The 22,949-nt window shown below is 33.8% G+C and overlaps 1 protein-coding gene across 4 annotated transcripts in view; it reads right to left on the reverse strand.

Moving 5' to 3' along the window:
* The window catches only part of LOC122010206 (glycine--tRNA ligase, chloroplastic/mitochondrial 2-like), a 39,338-nt gene extending 18,106 nt beyond the window's left edge, over positions 1 to 21,232 (reverse strand). The window contains exons 1-17 of one of the 4 annotated variants that reach the window (XM_042566666.1): positions 21,119 to 21,222; positions 20,724 to 20,844; positions 20,142 to 20,225; positions 19,829 to 19,915; positions 17,916 to 18,017; positions 17,176 to 17,239; positions 15,615 to 15,670; positions 15,214 to 15,285; positions 13,644 to 13,726; positions 10,339 to 10,387; positions 8,666 to 8,728; positions 7,460 to 7,549; positions 7,294 to 7,380; positions 4,423 to 4,497; positions 4,250 to 4,308; positions 679 to 772; positions 393 to 611 (exon numbers count right to left, since the gene is read on the reverse strand). In XM_042566666.1, the coding sequence (XP_042422600.1) occupies positions 393 to 611; positions 679 to 772; positions 4,250 to 4,308; positions 4,423 to 4,497; positions 7,294 to 7,380; positions 7,460 to 7,549; positions 8,666 to 8,728; positions 10,339 to 10,387; positions 13,644 to 13,726; positions 15,214 to 15,285; positions 15,615 to 15,670; positions 17,176 to 17,239; positions 17,916 to 18,017; positions 19,829 to 19,915; positions 20,142 to 20,177 (1,236 nt within the window). In that variant the 5' untranslated portion in view covers positions 20,178 to 20,225; positions 20,724 to 20,844; positions 21,119 to 21,222. Of the gene's footprint in view, positions 1 to 392; positions 612 to 678; positions 773 to 4,249; positions 4,309 to 4,422; positions 4,498 to 7,293; positions 7,381 to 7,459; positions 7,550 to 8,665; positions 8,729 to 10,338; positions 10,388 to 13,643; positions 13,727 to 15,213; positions 15,286 to 15,614; positions 15,671 to 17,175; positions 17,240 to 17,915; positions 18,018 to 19,828; positions 19,916 to 20,141; positions 20,226 to 20,723 lie in introns of all 4 variants that reach the window. The other 3 variants (XR_006119810.1, XM_042566665.1, XM_042566663.1) reach the window with 3 other exon arrangements.
* Positions 21,233 to 22,949: the final 1,717 nt, after the last annotated feature.

A 22,949-nucleotide genomic window follows, 5' to 3' on the forward strand; every position in this document is an offset into this window, starting at 1 on the left:
ACAAATTATGCGAAACCAGTGGCAAATTCCCACTTCTACTAAAGGGTGCAGGTGCCAGCTGCCCTGCAGGTCGTCTTCTTTGAAGTAAAAGCTAATATAAGCAATAGACTTGGAGTGGGTAATTAAGGTGGTATAAGGTAAGCTGTGGATCATGGAGGACGGTTATATGATGGTCTTGCTGACCTTCAGGAATTGATAAATTTGTTGCCCGTGTATATCTTCTTTTCATGATGGACTATAAATAAGGACGTATTTAACTAGGCTGTTAAATTACTAAAAGATATAACATAAACATAAACTTAAGCATAAGAAAATCACCCTAATTGGACAAATGATACTAATGGGACAGAACAAGAAAAGAAAATCACATGCACTATGTAATTGTCTCACACCTGCTCGGGATACCCATCCCTTAGAGCATAATGGCGGGCCATTATTCCTGATAGAGAGGTGAATTCAGTGACAATAGAAGTTGCAAGATCAGACATGGCAAGAGCTGCTGCATCTTCAACAATCGTATGCACACTTTTCTCGTTTCCCAGAGAATGTGACAACTTTCCAACAATCTTTTGAATGCGAACCACCTTGTCCAACATTGTTCCAAGTTGTTCCTGTATAACTGAATTAGAGCTAAAATATCATGTAAATAAATTGCTGCCAGTAATCTTTATGACTTACATGAAAAAGAATTCCACTTAGAAGGCCTCGAAATTCAGAAAATTTCTTTTGGGTGTCCATTTTATAGAAAAAACTTGCATCCTCATAGCGGGCTCTGAAGAAATAAAAATTATATTTTCAAGAAAATATAATATTTATATTCATATATAATTTGGATAGAGCACCTGTACAAAAAAAAACGAAAGAAGTACCTAAACTTTAAGGCATCAGAACAATGTTCCCAATATGAATTATTTTACATATACCGAAGTTAGTACTTCTATGAGAATAGGTCTAGTATATCAAATTCCTAAATGTTTGGTGTAATTGTTGAAATACAGTTTATTCCTCTTAATTTGGTGTATCAAAGTGGATCCTCTCCTTAATTTTAAGGATTGCTTCACAATTTGGCGCAACCTCCCACCACCCGATGACTTCTCTACATAACTATATGATTTCTGCTTACAGCAGCATGCCAAGGCACCAAACCCTCAATCAACAATCAGATAGAACTATATTTTACACCTGTCTTCCACCCTGTGCCTCTATTCTACCTAAAACTATGATATCCCTCAAGGTAGCACGTGAAGGCACCGAAACCTCAGTCAACAACCTCATATCAAATATCCATACCTCCAGCCTTGCCAACAAATTTGTCTTCCTTCAAAGAGTCGACCACTGTCACCACTAGTAGTTTTGTTATGATTACACCACAGAATTACAATACTATAGAATTGCATTTGCTAGTAATTTGATGATTTAGTAGCATTATATCTTGTGTTTAATACAATAATATTATTTTTTTAATATGTATTAATATTATAGGGAAGTTAAGATTCAAAAGTGTTCATTTATTCTTAACTAAAATATGATAAAAGGCAGCCCAGTAAGCTCCCGCTATACGAGGTCCCGGGGAAGGATCCATTGTACGTAGTCTTACATGCTTTTTGTAAGAGGTTGTTTCTAGGATTCGAACCCGTAACCTTTTGGTCACAAAACAATAACTTTACTTATGATATCATTTAATAATAATTTTTTATTGCCCAGGGTTGTTACTTCAATATATATCCATCCAATAATGATACAATGTAATATTAATTTGATATTAAACCATTTTAATACAGTATACCATGAACGGTTTTATGAATATAACTGTTATTGATGGCCTTTGAACCATCAGACATGACAAATAATCTTCCTCATATCATAGTTTATATTTTAATTAACTAGTAAAAATCATTGGGATAAGCTACATCTTTATTGAGCTCTATGCAATGCGATATTGAAAAAAAAAATGCGATGCGATGCAAGCTACATCTTCTCTCTTTTTTATATGCAATGCGATATTACTAATAATATTCAAATTAATTCAATAAGTTTGTATTAGATTGACTAGTGTTTTATTTGGTTCCTTCCATCCCTAAAACCTTTCACTTTAGTTGGCCAACATTTAAAATTCCATTCAATGTCAATCAGCACTGGCAAAAAAAAAAAAATCATTCTGCCCATTGATAGACACATAAGAGGTTCCAAAATCCCTAGTATGTAAGGGATACATGTCAGCTCTTCAATCATCTGTGTTTATCCATTGTCCACAAGGCAATCCATCATCTATGAGTTTGTTTGCCATCTGTTAGTTCATCCACCATTTGGGAATTCATGCCTTAGTTCAACCGTCATTTGTGAGTTCATCCATGAGTTTATCCTTTGTTCACAAGTTTGTCTACAAACGAGTAGTGAGGCTATCCTTTGTCTACTCATCTGAGCCCATTGTTCGACTAAGCTAAGGACGTCCTAGCCCTAGCCCTACGGCCTCATCATTCATAAATTGTGTCCTTGTTGCAATTTGCCTAATGGCACGACACCTCCTTTAGTTAAGTGTCCCTCTTCTTCTTTCTCCTCCTCCGACTCCTCACCAAGGCGATATTAACACCATTTGTTGGCACGAGATGAAATGACATGCAACTGTTTCATTTCGACCCGGGACTAAACCCAACTCAAAATAAAATTTTAAACAAATCTATTGGTCGTTTTTAAACATGTTTGGACTATAGAATCAATTGGTCATCTGTACACATATTTATACTTTCTCAATCTATTTTATCATCCACTAGCGCTACACCTAATTGCACTCAAATAACAATATCTTTTTTCTTTTTTGTAACTTCACATATTCATCGTAACATTCTCATCTCAATTATATTAACTTTTTGTTAGTATTATTTCTTAACAACATAATAGTGCCAGCTATAGAATAAATTCAGAATAAATTATATTACACTAATATCACTTATTAACTACATTTTTCATTGTTGCTAAAATACATATGTTGATTGTCAAAGAGAAAAAGTTAATGGAAGCAGTTTCATGGCAATATCCAAAATTATTAGGTCTTTGAATTCACTTTTAGGAAAGAAATGCATTGTAAATCACAATTTTTTATTTCAGTTATTAAATAATTTTACTTTTCATTTTCATTGAAGTTTTTCTACAGTTTTGATCCCACTAATTCCACCGATATGGTGATCCTTATTTTTTTTTTTTTTTTTTTTTGCCATCCTATACAGATATCAAAATCCATTCCCATTCTGCAAACTTAGTAGGGAATCCTATTAATTATTTATTAATAGAAGTGCAATTAGATAACTGTTTCTTCAACAGAAAAAAAAAACTATGGGATGAATAAGACTGGGGCAATACTGCTCACGAGTGGTCAGTGCAAATAGGAAATGATTTTCCACATATTGACTTGCTAAAGTTTTATGCAAGCATAAACCGGCACTGGCAACAGACTGGCTTTTCTCTGAAAGATCCAAAGATGAAGTGGGAAGAAAAATAAATATGAGAGCTGCAAGACAAAGGAAAAAAACAAGGTATATTACTACAATTGCTTGATACAATGGAAAATTGTTAAGGTGTGTTTCCTGTGGGGGGAGAAAACCAAGAAGGAAATAGAATGACCATAAATTTTTCCCAGCTCCACTTTCGCTCAGTTTTCTTAGGAGATAAAACTAGAGGGAAGGAAAAGCCTAAAGAAAATTTTCTTTGGCTTTCCTTTATATTGCTTCCATCCTATTTGGGTGGAAAACTCACATATCACGCAATAGTGCTGAAATTCGAGCTTAAAGATTTTAAAAGAAAATTTTATTTTCAAATTTATTTTTATTTATGTCTTTTTTAGTTTTTAACAAATAAAGTTTTAAAAAAAAATCCACTGTTTTTCCTTCCATCAAAGGAAACAAAAAAAATCATAATCTTTTTCTGGGATTTTTTTCCTACCCTCTTTCTTTTTTTGTTGTTTCCTTTCTTTGATTGAAAAAAGTGTCAGGGATCTCACTGAAGAATTTGAGAAACAGACTAAGTCACAGACCATATCATGTAAGACTTGAGTAAATCATATTTCACTTTCTTAAGTAAGAATATAAAAAGATGAAGAAACTTCACAGAGGATCCACAAAACAAACAATGGGACGCCATTACCACAGACTTTCATTACTGAAAAAAAGTCAGCCAAGCTGCAAAGTTATCTGATTTACTTTAATGCCAGATTAATTTGGTCCAAGTTCAAGAAATGTCCACAGCCAAAGCTTACCTTAGTACAGCTTCATTTCCTTTCCGAACTACTTGTTCATCAATTAGTCCATTTGCAACCTATAAGATGAATAAATAAGTGTAAGATACAGGAGAAGCAAAACAGCAATACAGCATGCAGAACTAAATGGGGTTAGTTTGCAAAATGCTTGGAGGATCAATAAGAAAGCTTACAGCAATGAAGTATGGCATTAAAGTTCCTGTATGTTGGCAGATCAAGGGGAAATACTTCTGGTGCTTTTGCATGACCTACATGATAAAATATAGATAATTACCTGATACAAGAGTTTACATATTCTTGCTCAACATATTACTTAACTGACGAAAAACTAAAGAATACCATAATCACAAAATATCATACAGGATCAGTGTTTGAAATTCCATATTGTACCTTTAGGTATTGACTGAAACTTTAAAAGTCCATGCAGGGGCCCATAGGTGAACCAACATATTTCAGATGGTCCACTTTCACTTGTGAACAACTTATAGCAATATGTTGCCAAATGACTAGCTACATAACTGTTAGGCAAAGACTAGAAACAAAAAAATGAGGCATCCTCTTTTCTGATGTTTTAATCTCATCTGCAGCATTTTTTCTAATTTAAAAAATCATGATTCAGTTTATTTGAATTTATTATGGGAATGAGGGCATAAGTTCTAGCAATGTTTTAATGAGGTTGAGGGGTATCTATGGAAACATGAACCCTTATTTCTAAATTGAGAGGAGAAAGAGGTTCAAATGCAATGTTGGTGAAAGATTGAGGGTTGCTTCTTTAGCAACCTAAGAAGCATTTAGGAAATTCTTAGAATGTCTGAACATCTCCAAATAGGAAAACTAGCAAGAGAGCTAGGGTCAGAGACCTTTCCTTTGTTTCCAAGATAATATCCTGTTTCTATCAAGATTCATTCATTGGAGTTGTTTTTTCTTTTCTGTGAATCCTTACAAATACTTTGTTAAAGCTAGAGGCGGTGAAGAAATGAGTAGACGTGAGAGGACCTGATAAGCCTCTAGCTTGATGGACCTAGCAGTGATTTGATCACCAAGCAATCCATTGTGAGCAGTAACAGAAACAGATGGGGAAAAGGAGAAGAGAAAGTGTGTGGGTGAAATTGGTTGTGACTTGAGGTGTTGATCCAACAGGATTATATAAAACAAGTTTGGGCTAGTAAATATCCAAATCCATGAATTGATGAAGGTTAAGGCTTAAAAAGCAAAGGGTAGCCATTCAAAAACACAGTACTTTTTGTTCTTGTTGACTATTTGATTAGACACTCTTTTGATTTCAAGTAACATCTGTGAATACATTCTTTGATATGAATATCACATGAATATTTGAGATTAGAGTGTTAGTCTCATCGGCTGCTAATATTCATGTATTTGATGTATGCTTTCAAGCATGGAATTATTATTGCAGCATGATTAATTGCTGTTATATGCACAGCTCATCTCAAGAGTGTTGTTCTCAATAAGAGTGCAAAGAGAAGTTGGTTTGCACCTCCTAAATGTGACTTCTATTGCACAATTGACAGAAGAAATGAAAGATTCATTTGACCATCATCTTACAAGATGAGGAAGATTTGGTGAAGGAATGAAGGTGTTATTTGACACAGATGATCTATTGAGGAATGAGCCAAGGAAGAGTGAATAAACCAAGTGGACATTGACCATTGAGTAAGAAACACTGGTTTACCTGCTGGTTAACATGGTATGTCATTGTTGCATGCACAACAATGCTAAAACTCATGGAAGTGCAACAACTCTCAAACACTCCTTTTTGATTTAGGAAATATACAGAACTGAAAAAGAGGGAAATACAGCATATGAAGGGAAGTAGCCAACATGTCACTATCTCACAGATCATACTATGAGTCCATTTGTTTTGCAGAAAATAACTTATATGGGTAATATGTTTTCAAAGGAACATTTTTACAGGGAATATATATTTTCCTCGGCTCCAAAATTCATAATACCACTACTTCTACCCCTCTGCAGGAAGCGAAGGAACTCACCACAGATTCAACCTCAAAATGGTTGTTGCTGGCCTCAAGCATCTCTATTTCTAGGATGACGATGAACACACTTCAACCTCAAAATGGTTTTAGGTGGTCTTGAGCATCTCTATGTCTAAGAAAACGATGAAAACGTTGATTCTCCTCCTTCCTTCTCCTATATTGGCTCACCACCTGATCCGACTGCCCTCTCTGCATCCCCTGCCAGGGCATCCGGGGCTTCTGGTGCCAAGAGGCTGCAACTACTACTTTCCCCTTGAACAGCAATCAGTTGTTTAAATATGTAGGCCACCTTGGAGATCCTCAAAAACAACTCCATCAACCATGTCTAGGCCCCACTAGAAAATCCTGGGGTAGTCCATCTCCCATCTCGATTTATGCAACATATTAGTTGCGCCTCCATAGAACACTGCCTCTTAACACTACCAAGCAACGAAAATGCCAATGACCTTAGCCCCATTAAAAGTCACCCCAAGGCCCTCACCCACACTAACAATTGACTCAGCTTCCACATCAAACTAAGCTGAGGGGAAATGACTTCCGCTCGTTTTGAGCAGAAGTTATTTTTCCCAAAATGACATTTTCAATTGATTAGCATTTTTTTTTTTGTTGTTGGCCATGGTTTTCCATTGCCACAAATGTCAGGAAACTAGAAAAATATAAATGAAATACATTTTCCACAATCAAAGGGACCTTCTAATTGGTACCTCTAATTAGTCTATGACCACATTATCAACAAACTTAGCTTGTCTTCCTTTATCATCTCTGTAATGGGTAACCTATCTGCCAGAATTTTTAAAGATTATTACATATACAAGAAACTATGTAGTGATTACTTCAGTGATATTTGTTTTTCATTTCTTGAATTGTCTCAGATATTTGTCTCTGAGAAGAAATTTTAAAATCATAGATTATTAAAAAAAAACATAAAAATTTAGATTGAAGCCATTCTTTCATGCTGGATAATCAACATAACATAAACAATTACATTAGGAGAAGAATGTAAAATGCTGGAGGCAGAATAACACAGGTTACCATAATCAATATGTCCTTTGGAATCTCCAAGAAATATTCATCAAATCTACCAAGTATAGCAAGAGGAGCCTCCACAAGGTTTACAACCTGGTGGGAAGATATTTAGAATTTTAGATATTGCAAATATACTAAATTAATTCTTGAGACCAAATAAAAGTGTTGATACCTCCTCAACTAAACTGTCTTGCATTATTGCATTGCTGTTAACACTTGAAGCTAATGAGTCAGCATCACATATAATTTTTTCTTTCCGTTCCTGCAATTAAAAATCATAGAACATGATAAACATCTTAATTTAGTGTAAGACACTCCAAACAAGGATAGTTGTCCTTTATCTATTTATTAGGCGGCAGAATTTGCCTATCTAAATAGAATAGTAGGTATAGGATGAGGAAAGCACAAGCAACTATATGACCAGAAGTTTCAAATTGAACAATATTCAACTTGGGACTAACACGATACAGCTGTTGATAATCTATCAACTAATTGATTTAGAGATAGAAGCATGAGAAAATTGAGTCAAATCAAATAGCACACATATCTCAACTTAATACTATACCAGATTCTGCATTGCTGTATATTTTTGGTACGTTGGACTGTACATCCACCAACTTGTCCCAAAAATAATAAAAATACAATATGTGCAGCCCTGATAATACCTACTCAGAGGTTGCTTGTAACTATGCATGTCATGCAACTCCATCCAACAAATCTTTTCTAATAACCCTAGACACCCCAATTACTAGGCATTGCATCCAATACATTAGGGGTGGGCAAATCTAGAGCCAACCAAATCAGTAAACTGAACGTAACCTAAAAATTCAGCTTTATGGTTCGGTCAGGTTGGAAAGTAGTCAACTTTTTCAGGTTCAGTTCAGTTTCAATTTACATCCAAGAGAAACTGATAAGCCAAAACCAAACTGATTAGCGATTAGTAATTATTTACATAAAAATATCCACATTAAACCACATTAACCATAATATTTAGTATCTATTTGATCATTATCTATATTCTTTTCAGTGTTTAGGATTATTAGCAACACTAAAATGATTATTAGTTATTAAAATTAAATATTGTAAGTGGTTTAGTAGTTAGTATGTACTTGGTTTGTATATATTTTAATTAAAAATTTCAGTTTAAACAAATCAAACCTGAACCCAACCAAAATCTTTGGTTTGGTTTCATCCCAAACGGTTTTGGTTTTGGGTTAAAAATTTCAAGCCAAAAAACATTTATTTCGGGTTTGGTTATACCTATGAAACCAGTAAGCCAAACAGTGCCAGGGTGTACATGCTTCCTGGTAACTGTATTTTTTATTTAGATCTAGATTTCTCAATAATATAGCAAGCTAAATAAACAACCGAGATATACCTTCATATTAACCAAGATGCCAGCTTCCCTCATCTTATGCAGGTATGCCTCTGCAGTTTCTATCTGAGATGAGAAAAGTGTTCAAGTTAGCTCTTTGTTAAGTCGGCCAAAAAATAAGGAAGTCATTGAAGAACAATGTACAGAAAACACAACAGATGGAACCAAAATCCAATCAAGAATGACAAAAGCAATTTTAATTGGTTCAACACAACAATGAGACAAACGACACTTGATTAAGAACCACAACAAGCTTCGATCCTGCCAGCAATAACATTGTGCCAATGCTGGAAGGTGATGACAGATGCCACGGGTCATAATTGATCAAAGTGTGATGACCTAGCATACAAGAAGAAGAAGAAGAAGAAAAAGGAGGTCAGTTTCCAACCTAAAGCAGCTGTGGCAGCAACACAGGAGGAAGAAGGCCGAAGAAGGGGGAAAAGAAGAAGTTTCATCTTGTTTTGCCATAAGATGTCATTCTATTTCTATTTCAGTAACCCCTTCACAAACTGTGATCATAATCCACCCATCAGCTCGGCACCATTTGAAGCATAAAATTGTCAACTTTCCAATCGTATTCACCATTAAATCGACAACCCTAGCTCACCACTCTCGAGTGATGACTTCCTCTTCCTCACATCCTGCATCCTCCTGAACTCTTTCGCCGTCACTTCTGCACAAAAATGTCAATCTTCAACTTCTGAGATCATCTGTTTCTCCCAAAGAGAATTGGAAGAGGTCAAATATTGAGGGGTAACATTTCTGGAGAAGCATAGAAAAGACATCGGAGAAGATGCCTGAAAGGTGCCAAGTTCCTCTTCCGTGTTGTATTAAGATAAGTGGAATGCAACTACTCGTGATAATTTTACAATTAACAAGCAAGATAGCTTGAAATTTTAAATGACGCCATAATGCTATAAATGTTATATTGTGCATAGATAAGCATAAATCTTGCTACATTGTAATCAAAAATACCTAGAAACTATTTCATCAATCATTCAGAACATTCTATTATTGCAACTATCAGCATTCCAAGTAATTGATGTTGCATTTTTATGAAAGAAGAGTAGAATGGTCCGTATGTAATTATAAACACAGAACATTTTGTGATAGGAACCAAGTAAAAGGTTCTGCAATTTTTTTAGGGCATTCATGTAAAAGTTTTACATGACAACGAGCTAAACAAAGGTGGTATGAAGAGAGAAAGAAAGTGGATGAATAAGGTAGTAATACATTGCTGAAACTTGTGGACGGCTTTCTAGGGATTCAGCTGATAACACCGAGATCAGCTTAGCTTTAGATCAGAATGAGACAAAAAGAAAAGAACCACGTTATTCATTCGTTTCTCACATCCCTTCTCATCACCTTAAAGCGCAACATAAAGATGATGGTAAATGAATATCAGACCTCCAGCAAAGATATTTTTTAAAATTTTACAGATTTACCATCTAAGCTTAAATTACTATTCTAGGAAAGACAGGAAACAACAAGAACAAAATTGCCAAACAACTGCTACTAAAGCACACATAAAACTGTGTTAGAAGAGGAATAAATATTCAATAAATCACACTAGAGCAAATCATTCCTCAAAGAGTTCCCCATGGTTAGTTAAATCAAAAATACAACCTTTAGAATAAAAAGTATTTGAACTTAGATATCTTAAAGATTGACATTACCTCAAGTATGGCTGAGTGCGAACTCCGAAGCCCACATGTTTGCCTCCCACTATCAATAGGAAAATAAAAGGAAAATAAGTCACAAAGCAATGGTTCTAAGGTCTACAATAAAAACAACATCAACAAAAAAAAAACGTGAAATTATTTGGTTCAAGGTTTCTAAGATCAAAAGTGTTATATAGCCAACACAGAACAATTAGACCAAATTATAACCAATCTGCAAAGGAGATAAATTGACAAGTAATTTTATTAACACATAAAGCTTTTACAATTGCATAATACAAAGAGAGACTCTCTATTACAATGTTTATTTTCAGTCAACCTAGACACAAACATTTGTTTTCCAACACTTTTACAGTCAAAAGGAGTCAGTTGGAATGAATTTAGAAAGAATTGCAAGGGATGACAAGCAATTGACTGAACAATTTAAAATACCACAATGGTTCAATCTTAAACTAGATTGTATGAGATTTTAGTACATTGATTCACATAGTCAAATCTTAAACTTGCAAGAGTTTCTACAGTTTTGGTGGCATATCGTGTTGTGTTAATATCATTTTGATATTTATTAATTCAATTATTGATGATCACATGATTAACTTATTAATTCAATTATTGATGATAACATGATTAACTTTACTTAGTATAAGTTGTAACTTTTAATTAACTATTTTACTATGATTAACTATTTTATTATAATCTTGGCTAGGGCTGTAAACAAGCCGAGCCGAGCCGAGCTTTGGGGTGTTCAAGCTTGTTTGATAAGGTAACCAAGCCGAGCCAAGCTTAAAATGAACCAAGCTTTTGAAATGAGTGTTCAAGCTTGGCTTGGTTTATTTTTTATGAGCTTGAGCTTGTTTGAAGCTTGGCTTGAGCTTGGTTTATTTAGATGTTATCAAGCTCTCAATTCAAGCTGGCTTGAGCTTGGTTTGAACTTGGCTTGAGCTTGGTTCGAGCTTAGTTCATTTAGATGTTATCAAGCTCTCAATTCAAGCTTGGCTTGAGCTTAGTTTGAACTTGGCTTGAGCTTGGTTCGAGCTTAGTTCGTTTAGATGTTATCAAACTCTCAATTCAAGCTTGTTTAATTATTTGAAACTTTTAGTTGTTTGATTGATTATTGAGCTTGATAATTTAAATTTATTTATTTATTTTATTTTATTATTTATTTAACATATTGAAAAGAGTTTTATTAATGAATATAGTTTGTGAACATTGTTCATGAACGTTATTCATGAACATTGTTCACGAACGTTGTTCACGAACGTTAACGAGCTGAACACATATGTGTTCATGTTTGTCTGTTTAGCTTAACGAGTTGTTCAAGCTTGTTTGTTTAATTAATCTTATGTATATTGAACGAACATAAACAATCTCTTACCAAGCCGAACACCAAGCTTGTTCACGAACGCTTGACATTTACAGCCCTAATCTTGGCGGAAAACACTAGAAGGGAAAGGTTTTAGGCTTAGTAGAATGAAGACACAGTATATGAAATTTAAGTTTAACAATATTAGACATAATGAAATAATTGTTAAGATAAGAGATGACAAGTTGCCCGGAAAGGTTTAAATATTTAGGATCATTTTTGCAAAACCATGGAGAGCTTGAGAGAGATGTCTTACATAAAATACAAGCAGGATGGTTGAAATGGAGAAGAGCGTCAGGCGTTCTAAAATTTAAAGGAAAGTTCTACAAAACCGCAGTTAGACATGTTATATTGTATGGAGTTGAATGTTGGACTATAACTTGAGCACATGAGCAAAAGAAGCGAGATGAGAATGTTAAGGTGGATGTGTGGACATACGAGGATGAACAGAATAAGAAATGAGAGCATTAGAGAGAAAATCGGAGTTGCATCTATTGAGAGAAAATTCCAAGAAACACATTTAAGATGTATGGGCATGTACTTAAACGACCAATAAATGCTCCAGTTAGGCGATGAGAAACTATGACAAACACGCATATCAAACGAGGAAGAAGAAGACCAAAAAAAATTTGGTTAGCAACAATAAAATAAGATAAAATAGAGGAAGACCAAAAAACACTTGATTAGCAACAATAAAACAAGATAAAATTTATTTTAAGTATAGATAATGATATAATAGGAGATGGCATAAAAGGATCCATAAAGTCGACCCCACCTAGTGGGATAAGGCTTGATTATTGTATAATTATCTATTGATAGTTATAATTGATTATTTACTTTTTATTTGCTAACAGTCGACTTATAATTATAATTTAGTGACAGTTACAAGTAAATATTTGCTATAAAATATAATACAAGTAAAAGAAATTATACAATGACTATTTAACAGTAAATTATCTTGACCCTAATTACTAATTAGCTTAGCATACCTACAAATTACTAACCATAATTAAGTTGTTAAATAATTTATAATAAATAAATTAACATATAATTTATTACACCCAATTTACTAAGTTAAAGTTTATATATTAACAAGTTTATTAAGTAAATTATTTGCTATAAATTATAATAGTTTATTAGCACTCATGAGTTAGATACTGAGGCCCATCCACGACTTCCGCAGACTCACAACACTGAAGGCCATCAATGACTTTCACATACTCATGATGTGGACATTGGTGTTCAAATCAGTGACAATGGCCTCAAGATCTGCACAAGTAGGAGCTAAAACCATGCACATGATCACCTGATTCCATCCTCTATGTTCATCTAATTGATTCCTCTGTGGGCTAACGATGATTCCTTTGTAAGTCAATGAGACAAAAACCTTCTCCTACCAAGCTGGCCCCCTTCTACAACCAAAATAAACATGAAACTGCACCGTAAATTTGTGAAATCACTCTCAATCATAGATAGAAATCTCAAGTTGCTTAATCCCATGTTCTAGTAATCACATCGAAAAGTAAATCTCAATAGCAATGTGACTTGAGAATTCTGTTCATGGCGACCCTAGTATAAGGTCAAGGAGAAATTTGATATAACTGTTAATCAATGTCCAATGCATAGTTGTTAAAGCGACAAGTGAAATTTTCATTGATTAAACAAAATCATTAAAATTATCTAACTTGGAATAGTAAATGCTGAATATATCTAAATGAAGATAAAATAGAAGCTGAAATACAGGATAAGCATAGTAACGGAATGAGAAAAGAACAGTTAGGTTTTGTTTCTATGAAAAATTACCTACAACAGAACTCCAAAGTAAAATGGCAAAACTATTTTATTTTATCTAGATAGAAGCTAAAATACCAGATAAGGACAGCAAATGGAATGAGAAAAAAAATGGATAGGTTTTTGTCTCTACCAAAAAATTACCAACCTTGAAACTCCTCCAAAAGAAAAAGGCAAAACTGTTTCACCATGTAGTGCTAAAATCCAGCGAATTGGCCTACTAAACAAGACCTATATGTGAAAAAAGTTCAATATCTTAAAATGAATTGGAGAATAAAGTATATGGCATGAGGCATGAAAATAGAGTATAAACAAGGTTTCAGGTAGCATAACAACAATTTTAAAAGATGGAGAAGAAGTGCCTAGACAGAAATCAGAAAATCCATGATAAAAAAAAAGATTGTAAAAAATAGAATTCCAAAATTAACCATACATATGCAAGCAGATTTTATCCATAAAATATCAGACGACAAATATGTATTGAATGGCCTGAATGAATGGCTCCCTCCAACTTGACATAAATATATCTAATATGTCAAGTAAAGATTTCCAAGACATTGTAGAAATTTGAACAACAAAATACTATGCAATCTAATCAGCACATCAAGCCAATAAATCAAAGTCCAACATTTGTGTAGATTGAAGTAGTCTCTTTACAACAAGACTTTTACGAAATTTCATAACTGTGCCATATATTTCAGCCCCAACACAAGATAAATTTTGTTGATGGCTATGTTAGACCCTGACAGACAGCACAAAACAATATCAAAGATCATTGAGCATGGACCATAACTGTATTTGTTATAAGTCTTGGTCATCAACTAGCAATGATATAGACTACAGTAGCAGAACAAATTCATGTTTTCAACCTCAAATAATACCCATAGTTTGCTGTTGTATTATCACAGTATAGTTGAAATTAACTGCTCTTCAATGTAAGAAGCATTTAAATTTTTGGTTGGAAAATCTCATTGTTGGACCAGTAAAGAGCTGAAATTGGCACCATCACATATCACTCTTATGAGAAATAAAAAAATCAAAAAGTGATTAAAACAAATAAATTTTTAGTTTTAGTTTTAGTGTATAATATGCATCGATATGGAACAGTACAAATCATATTGCAGAGTGGCTGATCACATTCAGGTATCTTTTCTCTGTACGGGCCATTATAATTCGTAATTATAATTGTTGTTGGTAAGAAAACCATCCTATGTTAAGTAGTCTATAATGAGCTCAGCTTAGCAAGCTTATGCTAGTATCAAACTGTAGCACCAAGTAGAGAGGTGGATAACACTAAATATAGAGATATAAGTGGTAAAGCTGTTGTTGTGTTGACACTACTATCACAGTGTTGACCTATGACTTTTGCAAAAATATTTTTTTTTTACATTGCTCTTTATATAATATTTTGGCTCTTGATCAATTACAAACTTAACTCTCTTATGACAGTTGTATGTAAAATAGTGCAAGAAGACCTCAAACCATAACTAAGATGTACTTTTCATGGACCAAATCAAAAAAGGAAATGAAATAATCAACACAGCATAAGAGAAACCTAGCCATCAAAGCTTGTAGGCATTTGACAGTAGTATGCTAGAAATTCAGTAAAGAAAGCATATTGTGCAAAAACTTCATATTGATGTATTTGTTTCGAGATAAACAGATGTGATTATTAGTCCCAATTGCTGAACATAATGTTAAAAGGTGACATTTCTCACCTGGGAATTCCATCTCATCGATTTTGGAAAAGAAATCAAAGCCAAAATACTTGGTAGACCATCTACAAGAACCTAGTAATGCCAAAAAACGGATTAAAGCAATATTCAAATAGACTCCTGTAGGAAACAACATATCATATTGGTCAAAGACTTCCATATAATGCAATCAGAGATGGAATCATGCCACTGATTGATTCCCAATTTTGGAATATAGGGACTAATGTCATTGGATACAAAAAGCCCCCTTGAGAAGAAATGACACAACAGAAGAATTGCATAGAAAAGGAACAAAGGAAACAGTCTACATCTCAAAAGTTTGATAATAAAATGAAGTCAGAAGAAAGAAGTTCAAATGTCTCAGAAAACAATATAATTCAATCATTATAGACTAAGCTATGAACCTCAAAAGTGGATTGTTTTGATTCCTTGATCCTAGCATATACATACTCAGTCTTTCCTGCACGACAAAAAAAAAAAAAAAGAGTAACAACAAATAACATTTTTGATTCATTATTGATCTTAAGAAAGCACTACTTATAAGATCTGAATTTGAATAACAAATAAAACCTCAAAGGATTCTGTAAACAGAAACTCCATAGTTAAGCTTGCATGAGTCTCATAAAAGTCATATAAAACTTATTTGCCAGGAGACACCAAACCAAGTTCCTTCTAAGGGATTTTTAACACGTACATGTTGCAGTCACCATAACACTGGGTTTTTCCACCATCTCCTCACTCTTTGAAAAATGTAAGTTCCTTCCAAAGAATTTGTCAGAAGTTCAAAATGTAATCTCATCATTACAATGGGTTTTTTATCATCCTCTTACCTTTCATTCCCAATAGGTAGGTTATAAAACTTGCACTATTATATTAAAAAATTTAAAAGTAGTTCCACTAACAAGAAAAGAGGCAAGAGAGTATTTAAGATGGATGGGTCTGAAATCTTTATAAGAGAGATATTAGGGAGCTATTAATTAATGTAAAGAAAGAGAGATAACAACAAAGATATCATTACTAGAATGTTTAGATGGTTGAAATGGAAAGGAGAGTTTCATTGTTGACTGACATACTGTGTTGAGATACAAGTTGGTCTCGGCAAACATTGATCAACGCAAGGAAAATGATGAAGAAAGGCAGTAAAGAAGAAGATTTTTCCCATCAAGTCTGATTGCTGAATTGTCGATAGGTGTCAATGTCCATGAACACCGGGATTGTGAATGATGTTCGTCACACCTGTTGATCTGGCTTTAATCAAATCAATGGATATTGAGGTAGAATGTAACCTTACCCACTTTGATTCATGACACTCATTGCCCGGCAGGTTACTGCTTCATATCTTCATTGCGCTCCGAGGGATGTTGCACTATATCGTCTTGAGCCGACCTACCCCCCACAGTTCATATACATTGTTTACCTTTTCTAATATTGTTATGGTTTATTGATCTGGATCTGAAGCATTAGTTGAGGTAAGCTGCCTTCCTTTTACAACTCCTAGTACTAAGTTGATATTGCTTACAATGTCAGGTGCTGATCTTGTATTGTTTGATCTAGCATTGTGGTAACAGATCTGTTGTTGGAGTGTTGATTAAAGGTATGTTCAGATGGGGAGTGTAGGTTGGAGCAAACAAGTAGGTTCGAATAGGATGTTGTTATTTGGTCCAGATTCAGGAAGGGAGATTGGAAATGGTTCCTTTTTGTGGTTAAGAGGTGATCCTATAGTCAAGGATTGTTATGAACCACAAACATAAAGTTGCACCAAGTATCAATAAAGAACTTAGGAAAATAATCAGAATTGCAGAGTGTTGTTGATATCACTATATATGAAGATGTCTTTTTTCCATTGGACAAATAAATAAAAGGGACCTTGATGTGAAGGTGGAGTAGAAAGTGGACAATAGATAGATCAAATAATAATGCACACACTGTGAGTGCATTAGTGCATAGCATGCATGGGAGACTGACCTTCAAATTTCTTGTATAGATCATCCAGGGTTATGCCATTCTTGCGGCAGAATCCCTTAGCGGCCTGCAACAGAAGAAGAAACTTCAATCCGATAATAATGAATATAGACAAGCTCTGCATTGAAGAAAAGAAAGGAAAATGATAAACAAGAAAAATTATTTGAGCATTGAAAGTTGGCTGTCCATCCTCGAAAAGGTCAGGTAATTGGATGTTTGTCAACATAAACAGTTTAACAATTTTCTGTTTCCAGGTTTGAGAGGAAAAATAAGAAAATTTGAAAGAAAGAAAAAATCACCTTTTTTGACTTCTTGATACAGTGAAAATATAATTTATATGTGCAGGGTATTTTATCTTTCTAAAAAAAAGAATTGCCAATTACTATTACTATAATATATACTATTCAAGATTTCTAGGAAAGCGGAAAACAGTTTTCTTTCAAATACCCTTTCAGAAAAGATCAATACCTAAATGAAGTCTTTTCATCATACAACTCATACATACAAAACTAGCATGTATGATGTTCATTTGAATATTAATCATTAAGATATAGGTGCACAAAACAACATTTATGCACCATATTAAGTTATATTACTTGAAAAGGACATCATAATTGCAAAACAGAAATAGAAAATAGGTGGAACATCAGATGTTGCATGAATTTGAAAATTTTAGCATATTGTCCTTCTTAAGAGGCATGCTAACTAAAATATGTTAGTAGGAACTGAAGCAAAAGATAGACCTGAGTAGGAGTTCCTTCGGAATCAAATGCCCTTGCTGCTGGAGGGCCTCGAACCTCAATCTCATTCTCTGCTTGCATATGACTTAGACTCTCAGTAAAGACCTGTGAATTGATCCACATGGCTTAATAGTTGTATACTGATTGCAGCATTGTAGGCAATAATTGAGCTGAGCACAAAGCAGATTATATCAACTACCTGCTTTAATTCGGAAAATGAAATGGTAAATCTTCCTCCATTTCATTTCATATTTAAACTACTAATTAACCTAAGTAGTTTAGAATGGCTATGTTCAAGGGCTTGATCAAGAATAATTTTAAAGATCCAATGTGCTGCTAACAGGTCAGAAAATATTCCTTTGAATATCATAAAGTAGTTAGATCAAGTATTCTTTACCACTTTATTGATAATTGTAGCATGTTTGTTGGAATATCAATTGATCAGCATATTGTAATAGCACATACAACTGCAATGTGAAATGCCACATAATTTTGAAACTTTTGTTATACACATTGCATATGTTTGACTGATTGTCATTTTGTGACTGCTTGATGGTCTAGCGATATCAGAAATTATTATATCAATTGCTAAAGCAATAAACAAAACCTTGGAGGTATAGTGATTCAATACCAAGATATGAGTAGAACTATGTTTTAAACATATATGGTATAACAACTTCATTCATAGAATTGAGCAACAGCACCTGATCAGCCAGGGAAGAAACACATAATGCAGTTTAAACCTTTTGCAAGCAAAGAGGCACAAAGATGAGTATATTCCTGAGAAGTTTCACAAGTATGGTAAAATGGAACAGAAAGCTTTTGACATTCTATTAGAAGAAAGACTAGTAGTTACGAGAGAGAGAGAGAGAGAGAGAGAGAGAGGCAGAGGTAAGATGATGTTAATAATCTTCTTTAGATGAGTACAAAGATTTAAAGAAATATGTTAGGTGAATAATGTACTATTTAAATGGAAAAGAATGATGATCCTGATATCATGTGAACAAGATTTTACATAAAATATGATGTTCATTTTTTTCATTTAATATGATTTTTAAAATTGTTATCTTCTACATCTAACAAATTCAGTTTTTTCCAAATTTCATTTTACCTTTTTTAGAATCTTCTCAGCCAATATTAAGTTAATGATGATGGTGATATCATGTGATCAAGATTTTAAATAGAACACAATGTTCATTTTTTCATTTAATATGACTTTTAAGAATTATTATCTTCTACATCTAGCATATTCAATCTTTTTCCAAATTTCATTTCACTTTTTGCCAATATATTAAGTTTTTGCAGCAGCATAATGGATCATCACAAAGAAGTTCAATCCAATCCTAATAATGAATAAAGAAGATAAATTAAGGATATTAACTATGTATAATTGTCTGTATCTTAACCGTGAATAATAATATTGCATAAATGTGTCTATCATAAACACAAACAAAAAAAACAAATTGGAGTTGGCCACATAAACTATGAATATTATCCCTCCATTGACCTATATGCAAGACTATATCACCATAATTCTTGAATATTATAATTATTTTTCCTTAGCTAAACTACTAATGTTTTCTATAGGCTGATATTGATATCTTCAGTCTTAAGTTTACTATAAGAACCTATTACATCAACAGAGATAACCAGATAAAAAATTTAAGCCATCTTACAAGAGACAGTAAACGCATCAAAAGTTCCAATATCACTTTTTGAGTGACTAAACTGACACAATCAGTTATCTTTTCTCAATCAAAGAAGAAAATAAATCCAATCATCAAAACTTAAGATACCAACAGGACCAAAGTTAGAGAAAGCATCTATCATTGTTCTAATCAAAAAAAGATGCAATTACACTTCCAACAAATAGTAAAAAATATTGGAAAGGATCATTTCAAGCTTCGAGTTCTTACCACAAGTCGGCGTGGTGTACCATATGATGAAACTTCTCCACAACTCAGTCTTCTTTTTTTCAGGTACTCCACAGTGAGACTTCTAAGCTGCAAAGAGGAAAAAAATGGAAGAGAAAAAAAATGCACCGGTTCTCCAATGGAAGACCCTAAGATATAACTATCCACTGAAATAATCATTTAAATTAGTAATATCTAAAACAAAATATAATGCTTGATTCACATAGCACAAAACTGCATCCCACTTTACAGGATAAATTATGAGAAACACATTATCCAGATAAGGAAGTTACTTTTTTTTCGGTGTCAAACATACCTGGTTACTTGCTTCAACTACATCATGAGGAGGCATCTCTTCAGTGCCAATCTCAAGAACAAATGCTCCAGGACGTTCCAATACCTTGAGGTAAAGCAATAGAATGGGACAAAAAAAAACATTACACATGATGAACCTTTGTTAATTTTACACAATAAAAATTCACTCATACAAATTCACGAATAATATTGGAGCAAAAAAGACCAAACGGTGCTAAGACTTCTAAATTAATTCAAAGGAACATAAAGAGTTCCGACTCAACAGACAAACCAGTCTAGTTGTTTAAACTTTAAAGCTCTGTCTACTAGGAAGAAGGGAAAGGGGAAGGGAGGGTAGGAAAGGAGTGCAAGGTGGAAGGAAGGGGAGAGAAAAGTTCAGTTACTCAAACATGTCTACATGGAAGGAAGAGATTTTTACTAGACAGTTTATGGCATCACACCTTAGGGCCTGCAGATCTTTCAACTAATGGAAATGACCGATCATTCAACAGCTGTTGCTTTAGGTGTTATAACTTACCAACAACTAAGACCATTATAGCCCATTAAGCAACATAATAAGACTAAAATTTGAAAAGGAATGAACCTTCTGCAATTGGGAATTTGGAAGATTTTGAAACAAGAGATCATTTTCCTTGGAAAATCCTAATGGGTGCCCAAGAGCTTCCCGTGTCTTCAACCAAAGTTGAGCACATTGCCGAGCAAGACTGCAACACATTTAGAAACATATGCACTGAAAAATAGCTTAGTAGCAGCTTTATCTTTTAAGATTAATAATTCAAGAAAACTTTAGTGGATAAAAAGATTGTCATTCATCAACTCAAATTTTTAATTTAACAAAAATATTAAGAAGTATGAATGTGATACTCCATAAAAGAAAATCACTTAAATGCCAAGTTATTTTATCCATTTAAGTATTCTATCTTCATGATATTGCATCCAAAAAACCATTGTAATTGGTGTTGTCAAACGCTTCGTAACCTCGATTTAGGGGATTGGGTGGATAGACATTGCTTTTATGCTCTCTTGTCCACATCCTCTTCCCAAAGCCAAATAGAAAACTAACCATACACCATGACCTAAAACCTAGTAGAGACAAAAATCTTCTCAACTTGCTTAGATAAATTGAGATAAAAAATTAAGTACACATATCTTTAGATAATAGTCATTAGGTACAATCAATTTAATGCAATGAAATAACTTGTGAATCTAGTGGCTCCAAGTCTGCCTCCTCATTACTGAGTTTCTGCATTAAAGAATAGACCTAAAAATGATTGAAGAAGCCTGCCATAATCTGAACCCACTTAACTGCCCTAACAACCTTGGCATCAACATTTTTCTCAACAAATTGAAGGCGCATATGCACAAAGGTGTTCAAAATAGAGTATCCATTTGTATTGTAATCACCTGAAGCAAAAACATTAGACTGATTTCTCATACTGTTGACTCAGTGGAGCCTAATTTGCTATGATAAGTAGAGTTTATGATGGAACATGGCTAGGTATTGCAACTTGTTGAGCTATCACGGTGTACAACCAACCAGAACAGTTGATGATATTTTGAATTAATCATCTAAGGATGTGTCATCAGTACCAATGAGCTAGTATGCTAATCCAAATGGTAATATAGCCACTATGGAGAACAAATTTGACCCAGTCTCAGTTATAATAATTCAATAAATGTCTTTTGAGACTCGGTATCCAAGTTTGGTTGATTGTATCCAAACTCCTCGGCTTATAAGGAGAAAAACTCTAGAGGCATAATAAATTGTAGAGTTACCTAAAAAGTTGTCTTTTAGGATAGTGTCCTAAAAAGTACAACAATATAGCCAAAACTTCAGCAGTCAATAATATTATGAACAGACTACCAAGTTTGTTCTATACACATAATGCTAATAAAGTATTAACACATACAACCGAACTTATTTTCGAATATGTTGACAAGGTGTTGAACAAGTAGGCGCTCAGAATATTGTTCAGATTGTAACAAACAATGCCACTAACAATATGACTACAGCTAAATTGATAGGAGAAGCAACTTGAGATCTTTTGTTGTTCATGTGCAACTGTTAATCTCATGCTTGAAATTATTGGCAAGCTTCCACGTAAAAAGGTTATTGAGCAAGCCAAGTCTTTTATCATTTCCATTTATATTCACCATAAGACTTTGTCATTGATGAGAAGTTTCACAAAGAAGAAAGACATAGTCCGACCAGGAGTTACCCGATTTGCATCAAATTTCCTCACATTGCAAAGTTTGATTGAAAAAAAATCTAGTTTAAGGGCCATGTTTACAAGTGATACGTGGGAGAAATGTAAATGGTCAAAAACAAACAAAGGAAAATTGACTTACTCTACTATGATGAGCATGAGTTTTTGGAATGGTGTGACACTTTGTTTGAAAATATTTGCACATTTGGTAAGAGATCTTCGATTGGTAGATGGAGACAGAAAGTCATCCATGGGTTTCTATATGGGGAGCTTCTTCAAGCTAAAGAAGATATCAAAGTGACCTTGAACGTGGAATCAAATTATCAGTCAGGAAATAAAGAATAGACTTGATACATCGCTGCATACCAATATTTTTGCTAAATTCCTTTTTTTATATAAAGATAGTTCATTGCTCTTTATGAGGAGGTCGCAATGAGGATTTTGAATGCATGGAAATTTTTCATGTCAATGAGTTAGATCTACAAGATACAATTATTAACAAGGAATTTGTAAAATATAGAGACAAGACTGGATTATTTATAATAACATTGGCAGCAAAAGCAAGTGAAAAATAATGATACATTTGATCCATGTGCATAGTG

The sequence above is a fragment of the Zingiber officinale genome, chromosome 8A (assembly GCF_018446385.1).
Source record: "Zingiber officinale cultivar Zhangliang chromosome 8A, Zo_v1.1, whole genome shotgun sequence".
Lineage (NCBI taxonomy): Eukaryota > Viridiplantae > Streptophyta > Magnoliopsida > Zingiberales > Zingiberaceae > Zingiber > Zingiber officinale.